The 17,302-nt window shown below is 38.4% G+C and overlaps 1 protein-coding gene across 3 annotated transcripts in view; it reads right to left on the bottom strand.

Annotated features, from left to right (window-relative positions):
• The window catches only part of Hmgcl (hydroxymethylglutaryl-CoA lyase), a 143,508-nt gene that overhangs the window by 36,777 nt on the left and 89,429 nt on the right, over window positions 1-17,302 (bottom strand). The window contains exon 1 of one of the 3 annotated variants that reach the window (XM_083144802.1): window positions 10,943-11,108. The exons of the other annotated variants lie outside the window; for them this stretch is intronic. Within the exon in view, the coding sequence (XP_083000928.1) occupies window positions 10,943-11,089 (147 nt within the window). The 5' untranslated portion in view covers window positions 11,090-11,108. Of the gene's footprint in view, window positions 1-10,942; window positions 11,109-17,302 lie in introns of those variants that run through there. 3 annotated transcript variants of the gene reach the window in all.

Genomic DNA, 17,302 nt, shown 5'->3' with positions numbered 1-17,302 from the left:
TGAGAAGGAGATTAATCACACGAGCATCGTCATCGTCAATATCGCTTATCCTGACGGGATGCACGAGATATTTATCTGACGTGAAGGAATATACATTAATAGCGATGCGTTTTCCCGCACGATTTTCGAACTTTGTTATATCCGACAATGTCACCGGGTATTCGATGCCAAACATTACACTTTCAAACTCGGACTCGTATTGCTTGTAATGAGAAACCTGTTCTGGATGATTTAACCAATGAACAGGATGCAGTGCAGCCAATATACACCAGAGAAAACACTTGTTATCGCTGTTCTGTATATTTAACACAGCCCTCTTGTGTTGAATGTTCGGTGGAAGAGGAATGTAGCTGGAAGCGCGAAGAGGCGAGAATCGGTTCACGTAAACGGTTAACGTGTGAGGACTTCCACACAGAGACCATCCCGACCCTTTAGCCTCGAAATCGTCATGTTTCTTAACCAGCTCATTGGTAACTTTATAATAGAAGTTGTCCAAATTTTCGACGTCCGCCAAATGAAGAGTCTGGTTTTTTGTACAATGATAAAAAATACTCGTTGTGCCATCAACTTTCTCGTATTCAGAAAACAGAACAACATATACTTTTATAGAGTTGTTTTCAAGTTTATTTTTTAGAATATTTAGTACAGATGTTTTCGTTTCGTCCAAGAAACTAAGGATGTCACGGCCTGGTTCTGACCTAATTGAAAAATCCTGGAGTTGGTCGTTGAATGCAGATCTAATTGGTTTGCGTTCATTAGATAATTTAATTTGCTTGGAAGTGGAAGCTTCCGTATCTGCATTATCGATTTTCCTTTTCAATGTTCCTCGTTCGATCGATAGTTTGCAAATTTTGAGGTGTTTACTTAAATTTGCAATGCTGATCATCTTTCCACATCGAGCACAAGACTTAGAAGGTAACAAACGATTAATTCTCGAATCTGTTTCGCTACATCTTGAACTGTGCTTGCTAATATTAGTTTTAGATATTAATTTTTCGCAAGTAACACATTCAGTTTTATCATTTTTTCGATTGAAACTGGTGGTGGATGCCATTATGCTTTCTCCAAAAAATCACAGAAATCAAAAAATGTCTAGCGATACAATTTTCAGGTATGTTATTTTATATAGAATTTCTTAGAGTGATTACAAAACTCAAAAATTCAATCTACTGTAAATAGAATTTCGGGTATGTTATTTATATATAATTTCTTGTGTGCGAATACAAAAAACTCAAGAATTCAATCTACTGTGAATACAATTTTCAGGTATGTTATTTTATATAGAATTTCTTGAGGTGATTACAAAACTCAAAAAAAATCAATCTACTGCAAATATAATTTTCAGGTATGTTATTTTATATAGAATTTTCTCAGGGGGAATACAAAACTCAAAAATCCAAGACAGTTCAGTTTTAACGTGTTCATATTTGAAAAAAAAATGCAAAAATACGCCTTGGAGATTTCAACCAATCCACTTTACTAGATTGGCGAAACTCTTAACTATTGTTATTTGGAACCTTTAACCTTTTTTTTGGTGACGTAGAATACGCGTAGAGAGGTTGGGTTTAGTGTGTCGGCCGAGTCTCGGTGTCCTCTGTCCTCCCATACCAAAATAAACACATCACAATACAGAAATAATGAGAGGCGTGTGTGTGTGGCAGAGAGATCACATCGTTCCGAGAGGTTTACAAAGGTCACAATATATAAACATTTGACCAGGACTTGGAAAATTACAATACAGTGCGTTCATCCTTCAAGGATGAGAAAGTGCATTATTTACTCATCACGCTGTGTCAGCGCAATAAATAAAAGCGCTGAACATGGAGAGAAAGTGGGAGTTTTTGAGGTTTTGGTGAACCTCAATTAATAAAAATAAGTTTTTGAGGTTTTGGCGAGTTCCAAATAATCAAAATGAGTTTTTGATGTTTTGGTGTTGTTTTCTACGCTGTAAAACATCGTCAGCGCAATAAATAAGGCGCAGAACGTGGAGAGAAAGTGAGTGTGTGTGTGTGTGGCGAGCTCCACCAAGCCCCACCGAGCCCCACTTCCGGTTTGTGAACTCTCAAGCAAGATTGCCAGCTCCTTGCTGTTTTAGGTTAGGTTAGACCAAAAACCTTGGTGATTTTTTCAAGTGAGGAGTTGGTAACACTGCGAGCGCCACCGAGCGCCATTTTCGGGCTGTGAACCGGGGACACTACACTACTAGTTATCTTGGAAACAGTAAGACTTAGGAAAAATCTGTTTGCAGATTCGTCATGTACGCCTATATGTAAGTAAAATATGAATAGAACCTATTCTCGGAAATCCAAAATGGCGACCGGAAGTGGGGTTATCTTGGAAACAGCAAGACTTAGAAAAAATCTGTTTGCGGATTCATCATATACATCTATACGTGAGAAAAAGTATGAATAGAACCTATTCTCGGAAATCCAAAATGGCGACCGGAAGTGGGATTATCTTGGAAACCGTAAAACTTAGGAAAAATCTGTTTAGGGATTCATCATGTACACCTATACATAAAAAAAATATAAATAGGTTAAGTTATATCACGTAAGATCGTGGCGTTCGTACCAAGTATGAGTACAAAAAAAAGAGAAAAATAGAAAATTTTGCTAAAACATCGCTAAGCACTAAAACATCGACAAAACATGACAAAAAAATTGTCATTATATGTCAAAAACTGATTTTCAATTGATAAAAAAGAGGCTACAAAAACACTCGTACCAAGTATTGCGTTGAAACGCCCAATATGCACTACTCAGGGGTCACTTAGAATACATTACTTCTACGTTTAATCATATATTGTAAGTTATTAACACACACACACACACACACACACACACACCCACACACATATGTGTGTGTGTGTTAATAACTTACAATATATGATTAAACTCCACCCTTGGGCCATCATGTTTTACAGAAAATTACTTTTTCCACAATTGTATCATTTTTAAATAATAGGGGTGCCTCCTCAGGTAACGCCAAAACCTTAATTTTGATTATATAAGCGTGGCTATTTGTTTTAAAAAGAGATGTTACAAATCAGCTAACACGAGATGGGAAGAAGAGTTTCGGAAAAGAAAAATAGGTGGCAGCACAAGGTACAGGAAATATAAGTAGTTTGTTGGAAAATAAATGTAAATTTAGTGAGATTAAAAAAAATGTAAAAATTAAAAATATGACAGCAACGTTTAATAGTGGATAATAGAAAAGAAGAACAGGGAAGTGGTTGGTTTTCGTTATTCAAAAGGTTCAAGCCCATGGCCAATTGTTAGACACACATAGAGAAGTAAGTAATCAAGGCAGTGTAAATTTTGCAACTCTAGAAGCACAAGTAATATGACCATTCAAAAATAATGTAAGCCGCGCGTCAGGCTAAGTATGCAGCAGGTTTTATGTATCAATCCGCGCGAGAACTGAGCACAGAATCTTCCGTGCCAGTCTTGCCTAAACCTCCGAGCTACTTACATCGCAGACACTGAGAAAATCCACAGTATTGCCAACCGCACAACACATCAAAACCCGCATGCATGTCAAGTAGAATGTATTTTTGCTTCTCTTTGTCTCCTGAAACATAAAATTTTAAAAGTACTTTCTGTGCATATATTATTTAATAAATGTGTCATTAATATAAGAGCGAAATAACTTCTAAACATGAGAGCATGTGTGTATATTTCGAGCACGCAAAACGAAAAATAAACGGAGATAAAAGTAAACAACAATAGGCCCCTCTTGAATTTAATGACAAATTATTGTTTTTGGTTTAGAAAGAAATACATTTATGAAAAACGTGGTTGCTTCGTCCGCAAATGCATCCGTCCATGTAAGACACACGCAATTCAAGTTATACCACCAAAAAAGCATGATTTGTTATTGGTGATATATACAATCAGGTGCATTGTCTGCTGCTATTACTCTGGTTTCAATTTATGAATCACTTCACTAAACCAGGATTCAAATCTTGGTCTGTCCATTTGTTGCTGATAATCACCCTTTCTTTGCGCGGAACAGTAAATATGCGCCTTCAACAAAGCTTTCATTGCCGCCAGTGGGTGAAACAATAAGCCTCCCCCTTCCCCTCATCGTCGGTTTCTTCAGCCCTGGCGGTGGTTTTGCATGGTGGTATCCTTCCATGTTTTATCCCCCCTTCCCCCACCCACCGAGTTGAAGGACATCTCGTCCAAATAATAAACATGTTTCTTCTCACTGCAATATCTTTTAATACCGCGGAGATTCTTTTGTCGTCAAACAACAAACAATCGTTTCCTCTTGCTAAACTCAAACCGCAAATCATTCAAGACCCGTGATACAATTCGTGCGCACATTCACCTCACGCCCTGTTTTACTTTGATCTTGTTGCCGCAAGGAGGATTATGCATTTAAAACAACTTGCTTGACTTTGAAGAGCATTTCCCTTCGGATGAAGCCCAAAATAACATTCGGGTAAAACCGCGCGCTGAACAGGAGATTCAGCCATTCTCGCCGCTCTACAATAAACATAGGGTTAAAATAGTGGGATGTGCAACACTGGTATCACCGATTCCACGCGTTCTGCAACGCATTCAGTCTCGCTCTAAAGTTTCAGTGTCTCTTCAACGCAATACACATTGCAGTTGGCGAATCTGCGGTTCTAAGTTCGTCTGCACAGTGATTGCAACCAATTAAGTCCATACCTGCTAATGGATGTATTATTTTGTCTGTATATTACAAATTAAATAACGGTTTTCTTGCAAGTATGCAGTTGTGTCGGAATAGAACCCGTCTCAGTGGAACTATATTCTTGCGCGCACGTTTGGATCTACATATGCGAAAACCTGCTGCAAGGTTGACTTGACGCTTGGCTTAGCTACAAATTGAAGATAAGGGATCACTGTTATTATGGTATCACTATGTAGCCATTAAATAAATGCATACTTACAACAAGGCTATTTTTTCTTATGTTCAAGATTTCTATTTAGAGTTCAAAGTAGGGGGGGAGTAGGCGCCAAAAATCCATTAGCCTCTACGATATCGGGGCGAGCTTACCCAAAATTATTTTGCGACGCTGCTGCATGTGATTATTTTCCCTAATTGCAAGGTTTCTTCACATGAGGAACTCGCCGGTCCCAACTGGTTGTCCCAGTGTGGCGCAATGTCCTGATGGCATAAGCCAATTCATTAACCAAGGGCAAACCAAGAAATTTCACGCAGTTTTCTGTGCTTCAAAGGTCAAATTAGACTTTCTTCTGGAGAAATGCATGCGATGTATTTGTTTCTTTATTCACATTCAGGAGGAAACGCCTGCAACGGAGCTTTTCACACATTGCCAAGGTCTTGGCCACACGGATGCCATGACGTCATCAGGTTTTCCCTGCCTCTAACTGCAATGGCTTTGCTCTTTTGAGTAACAAAGGAAAAGAACGGGATTTAAATATTACTGAAAGCATAACTTGGTAAAGGCTACGTTTGAATCTTGTTCTTTGTACGTACTCACCATGTATTTTCCATGGGAAGTAGCTCCATCGTTCGGGGAATTTGGCGATTTGGAATTGACTCTCTGTTGTATTTAGAGATACAACGATATATCGTCAACATTAATTAATAATGTCCATTACGTCAACCCGGTGTTAGTTTTTGTGTAGAACACATTTTAATTTTTGCATTCTTCATCTTTAGAAATACTATTATTAGTCATTCTCTATATATCGTGAGAGTTTGGGTTCAAAATGGAACATGCTCAGCCATAGGCGCCTTGGGGGGGAAGAAGCACTCTCTGCCCTCCAAAAAATTTACCTTGCCCCCCAATTGCCCTAACTATTATTATTATTATTATTTTAAGCGTTCGAGACCTCGAGTAGTTCTCACACTGCACGCATGTATTCCGCTTTTTGAGAGAAACAACGCTGCATTGAAAGTGGAATTCAAAAGAGGCTGAATCGTGAGCTTTTCTGGTTCCCCAACTGGAACAACAAGTATAAACAGCTTACACAACACCTGTCGCCAGTTTTTTATGATCTCGTGATATAACGGCCTTGCATGTGTTAGGAAGAATTACACATCTCACAGTTTGGTAGCCATCATGATAACCTCGGCATGTGCAGAAGGAAAATGCCATCAAGAGCATTGTTGGAAAAAATCCACCTGAAATAACTCACGCTGGGAATAGATCCCGGGTCTCCCGCGTGGCAATCATATGTCATACCTTGTGGACCATCAAGGCATACAGTGGTGTGCTTGAACAAAATCCCGCGTGAGGCATGAGAATGAAAGGAAAAATTGGGAAACGTCTTCACATGATAATATTGATTGACTGACTGATTTTTGTTTTAAGTCCACTTTATGCACAGTAAGGCTAATCGGGACTGCACCTACAACTTAAAGTGGGATCCGAACCACTATGCCCTCCGCCGGGAATCGAATCCGGGACCCCTTGCTTACAAGGCGACGTCGTCACATGATAATAATTTTCATAATATTGTTTATATTTCAACACGCAATTCCTAACGTACTGGCGGTACTCAACGGCACCTTTTTATAGGTGAGAATAAAACTAGTAACGTTTTATTTTAACGAAAGAAATGTGTGTGTGTATGCGAGTACATGTGGGTCAAAATCGTGCTTACATCTGATCATAAGAGAGAAGTATGTTGAGGGAGATAGAAAACGGAGATTAGAAGCCCCTCCCCCGACACAGAGAGAGAGATAGAAATGGGGAAGAGAGAAGTAAAGAAACAGGGAAGCGAGAGACAAATATGTAGAAAAAGGGAAGAGATAAAGAAATAGAGATAGATAGAGAAAGAAATAGAGATGCCAGAAAGAGAGATACAAGGAGAATAATAAAACAGTGTGTGTGAGGGACAGAGAGAGAGAGAGAGAGAGAGGGAGGACAGAGAAAGAGAAAGAAAATATAAGTGCAAACAAAAAGAGGCATAATGATAAAAAGGGAGAAGGAAGAAGACATTAAGAAGATCAATATAGAGAAATAATAAAGAAGAAAATAACAGAAAACATAGAAAAAGAAATAGTCAAGAAGGGAAGTAGAAAGCTCGAATGAAGCAACTAATAAAACGGAGAAAAGGTGGAAAGCTAGAAAGAAGATATAAGAAGAGAGAGAGACACAAAACTGAGGGAGGAAGGGGAGGAATGCAATTTTTCCTTACTCCAAGGGCCAGTCGACTTCCCTTTACCCTCCGTGCTGACGCCCTTAATTTCTTATGATGAATAACACAATAACGAACCGGTAACTCTCTTCGCAGGAAAAATGCACTGGACATATGCATATAGAAACTGTGAATTGCACAAATATTCTTCGGAATTGTTGTTTACACATTTCTGGAATAAAAGACTGGCCTTTCGAGAAATTTTTGACATATTAGAACCATTCGCAATTCCCGACTTTCTAGGGCCCCCTAAAATCAGAAAATAATTTCCTTTCTTTTAATTTAGTGGCGAGGTTCAGCCTAGGGCTGTCCTGTCACCTAACGTTTGTCAATATAACGTTACATGTACTGCATATGGAGCAGTAAGCTTCAAGTATAATGATACACGCATACATGAAAGTAATACACAAAATTAAATGGATACACAAATGTGAAATGTGAATATCTATATTGACATCAATTTCGTCTTCTCCTCATCGATGTGATTAGCCTAAAAAGGCAAAAAATACCAAATATAGACCTTTTCGAGACTAGACTGAGGACGTCATTTGCAACTGGAGGCAACTGTCAAGTGTCAAGTCTACTCTCGACTCTTCTGGATGCCCTTCCTACGTAGCAGATGTCGATTCTACGCTCTAATAGGAGATTGCTGTAAAATCATGTGTTACGCTTAAATACGAAGGAGATAAGGCATGCACACATAAACTGAATTCAACTTATCTCAAAGATATACTTTCTGCATTATGAGCCATTCAGATAGCGTTAACGCGGATTAAAGAACCACGCCTGTAACAGTTTCTATAGATTCAAATGTGTTTCCCTACATTTTACCTGTTCCATTTCTAACGATATTGGTGAGAACGTAATATTTTTTTCCTGCAGTGTATCGTTTTAGTACAGAGGCAGTTCAACATTTGGCGCCATTTCTTCAAGATGGCGACAAACCTACAGGTCAGAGAGTGGTCGACTCTTCAAAATCGGATTCTCCAGATGGCCAAAAAATTACATAACTTTCGTCGACTAAAAAGTATCAAGCGATATGTATGTGATCTCCGAAGCCATTAGAGTCATAAATATGAAACTTTTTTCTGTATCTTTGTCTGCTACATTCAACAATCTAAACGAATCGATTCATATCGATATCTCAGGAACTACTAACGGTGGAAGCAGTGGAGAGAATTACCGGCCTAATCCTATCCCAACACATATAAACATCTGCATATGTCCGTGTCTACAATCGATGTAGTCCTATGTCCTCGATATCTTAGAAGTGAAAAGATCTACTGATAAATACATAAACTAAAAACTGAATTTTACACAAAGAAATCCGATTTGTCTGTCCAACAGGTGGACTGGTGCTTGCACGTAGATGGGATACTTAATATTTCGGCCGTCTATCCTTCTGTCTGGAAGTTAAAAGAATCAGGGGTTGCGGGTTCAATTCCCTGCTTAGGCATGGGTGTACCTTGCGAGTGTCCATTCATCAGTATCATCACTAATCCTCATCGTCGCGATTAGTCAAAAGTGGCAGAAAAGCTGTATATACAAAAATAGAAGCCTCGGTAGGGCGTCCGACTTCCACGCGAGAGACCAGGGTTCGATTCCAGGGGTGGTTGATCTAAGGTCGTGATTTCTCAGGCCTTGCCCCGCATAAAGCTTGTCCGAGGCTCACACAACCTCAAACCAATGGGTACCTGGGGGCAACCTTGAGGAGTAAAGGCAGCCGGAGCATGGTGCTAATCACATTACCTCCAAAATGGCCGAGGTCGAGAATGTGTGGGGCCATGCCCCATATCCCCTAAATGTGCCTTCATGGCATGGTGCTATATGCCTCTACCTTACCTGATCTCAACGGATACTGTGCTGGATTTACTTCTAAAAGTGTCATTGCAATAAAGAAACCTAGAAACAACATTAGTTTCTCATTAACACAGCTTCGTTGAAATTTGGATAAAGTCCTATCTGCTTAGGGTGATGGCGGAACAGCAATATCAATGGCAAGTTCCGCCTTCACATAACGCCATGCAGGCAAGTGAGTATTTAAGGATCTACTCGTAAATGTCCCATTTTTATTGCCGATGACTATACTTTCGAAGTTCAGTTTGTAAGTTTTCGCAGCAATTCGAAAGCAAAGACGGAAATTGTATGTGGTACTAATGATGCAATTATACGAGACCTGTCAAAATAATTTAACCCTAGCTTTCCCGAGTGGGAAGCGTCTGGCCCACCACCTCTAATTTTCGTATTTGTCGACTGTCAAAAATTTGTATAAAAAATTAAAAATGAATGCACCAGGGTGTTCACAATATTTCTGCATTACTTTGTTCATAAAAATATAAATGTAACGTAAATAGGAGGCAAAATGCACTTCACGGGCGCCTCTTTAAAAGCGCCTAATTCTTGACACTCACGCTAGTGACAGTGTACAATTGGCTAGTATTTATGGTAATTGTTGTAATTATTATAATCAATAAACAATGGCACCTCTATAAACAAAAAAGCACCAATCAACAATTATTACGGTTTTCGTGAGTTCTGGTGAAAGGTAAAATGTGTGTGATACTCACGCAATAATTGGTTATTATTTTTTATTAATGATGGTAATGTTTGTAATTATTATAATTAATAAATATCTGCACATTGTATAATCAACAAAGCAGGCAGTGATTCAATAACAAAATGGTTTCTTGAGTTTTAGTCAGGGTGTGAAATCACTGCAGATTGATGGGGGGAAGTAGGAGCAGACAGACAGACAGACAGACACACACACACATATACTCTATATATATATATATATATTGTCATTAAATATGTCAATTATTAAATAATCAAATTATATTATAAAATATATAATACAATATATTATATCGACTGTCTTCATTCAAAATGTAATTTATATACTTCATGGTTGCTAACAAAAGGCGATGAGAAATGAAGAAGAAACAAGTCAGTCTAATTTCGGTTTTCTGGGTATTGCTGGATTCAGTGTCCTAAGAGATGAGGCTCTTTGTAGTCCGTTCTTTTTGTGTTATCGATATTATTTCAGTCAAGTATATTCGAATTCCAAACTAATTATTATAGCACCAAGGGTCCCGGGTTCGAATCCTGGTCGGGCTTGGTTGTTTGTGAATGTCCATTCATCAATTTCATCCTTTCATCACTCACCCTCATCTTCGCAAATTAGCCACGAGGCACAAAACGCGAAGTAAAATAAACTAAATTAATCAATCAATCAATCAACCAAACTAATTATTTATGTTCGAAGTTAAAACAAAAACTCTCCCCCTCGGAAGAGTTTGGCGAGGGAAAATTTCAGGACAAGATCGTTGGTTGGAGGAAATTCCCCCCTTTCCCCCCAAGGATTTCGCACCCTGATTTTAGTGATAAAAAAAGTGTGGGCCTGTTACGACCCGCCTTCTCAGGTAAATAAGTTTCTCGCACGGCACGGATAAGCAAGTGTCAAAACAAACAAGGATGTATCTACAATTCCGAGGGGCCGATGCCCCTTCTGGCCCCCTGCCTGGTTATCAATGCAGTTCCTGAATAAAAATGTGAAATGATGACCTTGACAAGGAAACCAAGCATAGCAACGGGCTCATTTACTTCTGGTTGTCAAAATAAATAGGAACTTATGCTCATTTTTCAAGATATACGAGCCTAAATTCAGTTTACAATTTGCTTTTAACGCTTCCTCTTCCTTCTATAATACAGACAATGGCACTTGCGTTCACCTTGACATTCGCAACTTCCTTTCCTTCACATCGAGCACCACTTGACCTCGCACAATATGTTGTACTCACCAGAGAAAATCCCTCTGTTGTGTTGCTGATAGGCTCGTCTCCTTGGCAACCGTCGTTTATCAAACACACTTTGCACCGAACGCCACAGTTGTGGCGACTGTGGAAGTCAGCGTCCTGGGGAAGGCTCCTTGCCACAAGTTCCTTCATGGCTGTTCGCTGCGAGACTGAGATGTTGGCAGCAGACAAGACGAGAGTGCGATCACCTGGTCGCTTGACAGGTTGTTTCGACGAATGACCGCTGCGTGCCGAGAGCGCTAGAAGAAAAATTCCCAGCGTTCTTCCCGATTCATTTGGGTATTTTCTCAGAAGCAGCGATGCATCAGCCCTATCTAATCTCATCTTATTTGCTAAAATCCGCAGGGATTGGGAAAACCTCCGTTTCTAGATTACGAGACAACTTGTATACATGATAACATCTACTTGAAGTTGGTATGCACCCTTCCATATAGTATTGCTAAGTTTTGAAGATACGTGGATTTCATTCAGTTTTCCTTACTCTGTCCCAGCCAGTGGCGTACCCTCATTTTGTAATTTTCCCACGTCTGACGTTCTTTTTCTTTTTTTTATATATAAATACTGAGCCAAATAGGGGATTATAACCACCCCCAACCAACCACCCCTTGGACACGCCACTGGTCCAATATACCTCTGGAGCAAGCGAACGAAAGTCAGTCTCTGCGCAAGTACACCAATGAACACGTAAGAGGGAATGGGAATGCTTTGAGGGAGAAAAGCATGAAGTTACCAGCCTTCACAGCAGGTTGTACTGCCTTGCTCTTCCCACTCGATTTCCCCCCTTTTTCGCCGCTATGCGCGGCCTTACTCAAGAGAAGAGATAGCCGGGACAAAGTTTATTTATTTATTTATTTACGACTTTGTTTACATGGCGAAGTTAAGTAAGGTCAGGTCAGGTATTGTTCGAATTCTTGAACCTCGCATCCATGGGCATCGCCAGAAATTTTTGTACAGAAGGTGAGGCAATGGATAAAACTCGAATAGTAGAAATAATAACTATTATTATGCTTGTGCTTATTATTATAAAATAATTACTATTGCAAACCAATAAATCAAACAAATGTTATTCCAAAGTTAATATTATTATTATTATGATGATTACTGAAATCGCAACGCTTTTAAATCTAGTTCAGCACAATGTATCGTATGACCCTTCACTGCCTTTTAATGTTTTAGATCTTCTACTCACTAACATTTCCACTTGTAACATTAGTTTTAATGAACATCCTTTATCTAAAATTGATAAGTTTCATCCACCGTTCTCATTTTATTTTGAATTGGATAGATCTAAAAAGACAATACAGATACAAGGGAAAATAATATTTATAGATGTCTTAATTTTGCTAGAGGTGATTATGTTTAATATGAATTGTTACATTTAACATATATGGTTGAAATATATAATGATGTATAACAATCTGTTATGGATCTGACTAGAAATGTGTATGCAATATTAAATAAAATATTCCTTCAAAAGTTAAAAGAACAAACAATCAACTGCCTTGGATGACAAGGAAACTAAAGAGAATGATCAATAAAAAGAGAAGGTATCATGATAAATTTAAACTTACAAGTAAGTGTGAATATTACAGTACTTATTCCCAATTAAGGAAAGATGTTAGAAAGAAATATTCTAATGTAAAGGAGCATTACTACTCCTACTTAGAAAACAATGTTAATGGTGACAAGAATGCTTTTCAGTTTCACTTGAATAGAAAGAAGGGAGAAAATACTATCACTGAAATTATTTATGATAATGATGTACTGTTCAATGAATATGATATTGCTAATGAGTAGTGGTGTTTGTGGTGGGATAAACCCGAGAAAGTATGAACTCTCCTCTAGCAGATTTGCTTACACTTAAAACTTGCTCAACATGGCCATATGAGTTTTTTGTTCAAGTGTGGAACCCCTGTTTAATCCAAGATTTTTGTAAAAAAGCCCTCATGGATTCCATGAGAAAGTATGACCCCCCTCAGATTGATGAGGCTACACTTATAAAAGGCACTTTTGTGAGATTGTTGTCCATAAATTTGTTAAAAATATGCCCCTCTTGTGGCCACACTTAAAACTAGGCCACACACACACACACACACACACACACATATTTATTTCTGGTTTAAGTTCAATTGGATACCAGCTTCAATTTGTTTATCTAATATTTAAACAATGCAATTCTTCTAGAATTGCTCCGTGACTCTCTCATTTCTTACGTCATAAACATATGATTTTTCTCCTATGAGAATGACACTACAAATGGTGTCATCGGGTAATGGCTCATGGAATTCACAGATAATTTTAATGTTTGTCCTGTCATTCACTACAACTTGTTTCCTTTTCGAAGTGTTGATTACAAACATGGGTCTCTGTGTTTTGAATTCATCTGGAGTGTAGTACATGTCAGTATTGCCAGTAGTGACACGCTTGAAAGCCGAAAAAGCCTCATATAATTTGAGGAAATCATCCTTGGACATATCTAAATTGTAATTTTCTCTAGGAAATACCTCATTTCTGCCATTTTTAAGATATATGTTCTTGATGTTGCAGCTATCAAATTTACTTGAATTTTTTTCCTGATTGTTGTGTCTCCCAGTCTGAAACAATACCACTACAAAATCAGGCATGTCGTATTGTATGCTGGAGAATGAATTTGTAGCATCAAACTCATAATATGTACCAGCGGCAGGCTTCTGTACGCATTGATATGTGTAAAATTGCAGAGGAATGTGTGGATTTTTTAGGATATCAGCTTTGTATTTAAGAGCATAACTGGCATCATATTCAACAACCGGGATTCTTAGCTCCATAGTCTGAATAATGCATTTGCCCTCATCAGGTAGGGTATTGGGCAGAGCTTCTCCTGTAGGGTTTATTGCACTGTACCTCATCAAAGCATTGTTATCATTTGCAGCTCTTCTAAATGTGATTCTTAAACCACCCTTCCACATAATATCTTTGTAATCCGAGAAGAATCCTGGCAACAGGCGCATAGGGAACAGCACTGTGTGGTTTTTAGATAATATTTTATCACCAGCCTCAAATCCACCTATTTTGTAGTAAGAAGCTTCGGTTTTGGATAATTTTAATGTGGCCAAAGCCGTGGAGGTAATGCCGGGATAATCCACTCTGTTTATAACAACACCATGCTTTCTGATCTCAATTTCAGAGAACAGATGCGGCACAAAATTGTCCACCAATCTTATATTTGAATTTGCCGGATAATCTGTTCCATCGAGCTTTACAACATCAAATTTGATGTATAAATCTGCTCTGTGGGGGTGTATAAATCCATCCCCTACATCAAGATCAACCTCGATCTCTGTGTTGGGTTGATTTAAATTTGCAAATGTCCTCCTGTTTGGAGGGAATGACTGTAGCTCATAACTCTCAATATTTTCCATTGTATGTATTTTTATTTAAATGTTAATCTCTATGATTGCAGTTGTTGTGGCTCCAGCAAAATCAACTAATTCTTCTTTTTCATTAGTGACCATCAATTCAATATAATCTATTCTATTATGACACACAGGAAAATATAATGTTGGGGATGGATTGTAGATGATCGGCTCCATGAATTCGGAATTAGGCTTGAATGTTGCAATGATGCCGGTTTGTTTGTGAGTGCCTATGCCATTTGATTTGGTGATCATACCCTCGGCCACATTACAGTGAATATTCAGAGTCTCTATGGCTAAGAATTTAGGTATATTCATAGCAGTGTGTTTGATGGCCGGTTCAAGTTTTGTGTTGTTCTCAAATCCCAACAGCTCTCCTATAGTACCCAGATCCACTGTCTCCGTGGCAGATACAATCTCTACTCTGTGAGTGACAGAATTTTGACTTAACACTATACCTCTGGGTAATTGAGCATTTAGAGTGGACAGATTATATTGCCCTGGAGTGATGACAATTTTTTGATCCCCTACTGCAATTGTGTTGTTGTGGTGCGTAATATTTGGGATCAGGTACATGCCGTAAAATGCTCTGAGAGCTATTGTTTTGGGATACACTATGTCATCATGCAATTTGAGTTTCAATATTGAATTTTGGCTGGTGAGATGGAATACCCCCATGATGTTTCAGATACCACAAGGCCTTTTGAAAATTTTCAATTGATGGTTTATTTATTTGAGACATATATCTGAGAACAGATAAACACAAATGTCCACAATTAACATCTTTGAAGTTTTGAACACGGGCATTATTGTAATAAAGATTAGCTGATTTTAAATATTTTATTAAATTTTCAGGTGGAACACCTCCAAATGAATCAAACACAAATGCATCATCGTTTAAATATTTAAGATAACAGATCCAGTGAGTGCCCTGATTTTTGTACTCATCCAAATTAACAATGCCACACTCTTTGTTGAGTGGTTGTTCCGGTAAAGAATCAGACATGTACACACCCCTAAAATGTTTGATGCCCAATGGCTTGATTAAAGCTTCAATATCTTGGTTTGTAAGCGGCTCTTGTTTTTTTTAAACTTATTCATGGCTCTCTTAACACCTTTGCCTTTTTTCTCCATTGCCAGGTTATGGCGCTTCTGCTCATCTAATTCTGCCCTATTTTTCTTGGCATCTATTACTGTTTTTGCTATGGCAGCTGATCCCCCAGCCAAGCTCCCAACAGCCCCGAGAGCTGCTAAGATGGCCGGGATAGTAAATATAAATCCCCCCACATGTGATTTTTTCCTGGATTGCTGTAATTTTTTTAATTGGGGGGTACTAAGCAACAATTTCATACCATGTCCCTTTGCAAGACAAGAGCTTTTTTTCTTGCGCTGCTTTTTGGTCAAAAGACTGTCAATAGTTTTAAGAGATTTGAGACCTGCATAAGGTATTTGATACATAACACCCTTGGCCTTCATTGTAGGTTTATTATATACATCTTCACAGCCCCCACCCCAGTTTTTGTTTGGTGCTCATAGCTATGGTGGTTCCCAATGCCGCTATTTTGTCACTCAAAGAAGCATCTTTGCTTACAAATCTACCAAATGCAGCCTCTTCTAATTTCTTGTCTGCAACATGTCTCTTGTCAAGATCAGAATGTGTGTTGTATGCTATGTCATGGTCTCTACAAGCAGCATCTAGGGGATTTACACCAGGATCCCCTCTGTTTAATCTATGATCCAATTTTGTGCCTGGACCACAATACTGATATCCTGGAATGTGTAGTTCAAATGGCAGCTTGTTTATAATGTCATTAACCAGGCCCCGACCCTCAGAAATATTCCAAAATTTAGGTGGTAGAGTATTAATAATTTTTATGAGATATCCAATCCCCTTAGTGTCATTCACTATAAAATTAGACAATTTAGTGCTTATCATGTCCATAATTCCAACCTTTTCATTGTAAAAATTGTGGTTCCCTGCATTTTCCTCCCCGGCTATCACCAGCAACCTATCTACAAGTTTCCTGACATCATCAACCCACACAAATTCTTTAGGCAGGGTGTTGTATTGTTTGATTCCACTGCCAGTCTTCATTTGTGACCATATGGGCTTGATTAAATTATTGTATTTTGCTCCACTGCTTGACTTGACTCTTTTTTGTGTGGGATCATTGTTCTGGTATAGAGCATCTGATTTTATTAATATTTCTTTGTAATAATCATAATCTTGATCTGTATAGCTGCCAGGCCTTTTCCTAGTCATCAGTTCCCACAACCCAGGTGTTCCGGGGTACTTAACAAAAGCACCTTTTTCTCCGAGACGAGATTCTGAATAAACAATCAGATCATCTCCCATAAAAGTTACTCTGAAATTACCAATTCTATGTATGATACTACCATCAAGCTCTGTGTCAGCATATAAGCCAAACACCTCATCTTTGTTGTCTTTAGGTGTGGTTAAATATTTTTGAGCAAGAAGACCCAATTCAATAGGATCTTGACTAGCTTCAATTCTTCTAGGAGCAACAGGACTAGGTGTATGAATACTGGAAAGTGGGGTGAATGGATAATCTAATATGTTCCTTGCAGCTACAGGTACAAGCTCTGTGATCAAATCTTGATTTTGCTCTGTAACAGTTTTGATATTCTTACCTAAATTATTAATAGCATCAATTACAGGCTGTTCTGTTTGTTTGTGTTTTTCATAAATTCCACGGTTCTCTGATTTCCATCCCTTAAATCTTTTTACAAGATAATCTCTTAACTTAAGATCATCAATGATTGGTCGTTTCATGGTTATTTATTTATGTCTCAACGTCTAGAAAATCGTTGATTTTATTTCTGTATTTGCCAGTATTAGGTGTTCTTGTCATATCAATTGTGACAAACCCATAACTGTCCTGGTTCCAGCACCTGCTGCAAAACTTGGAAAAATCATTGTAGCTCAAAT

This window comes from Lepisma saccharinum, chromosome 23, assembly GCF_977018435.1.
Source record: "Lepisma saccharinum chromosome 23, izLepSacc3.1, whole genome shotgun sequence".
In the NCBI taxonomy this organism is placed as follows: Eukaryota; Metazoa; Arthropoda; class Insecta; order Zygentoma; family Lepismatidae; genus Lepisma; species Lepisma saccharinum.
Note: the sequence above shows the minus strand (reverse complement) of the source record. Positions and strands in the feature narration are given on the sequence as shown.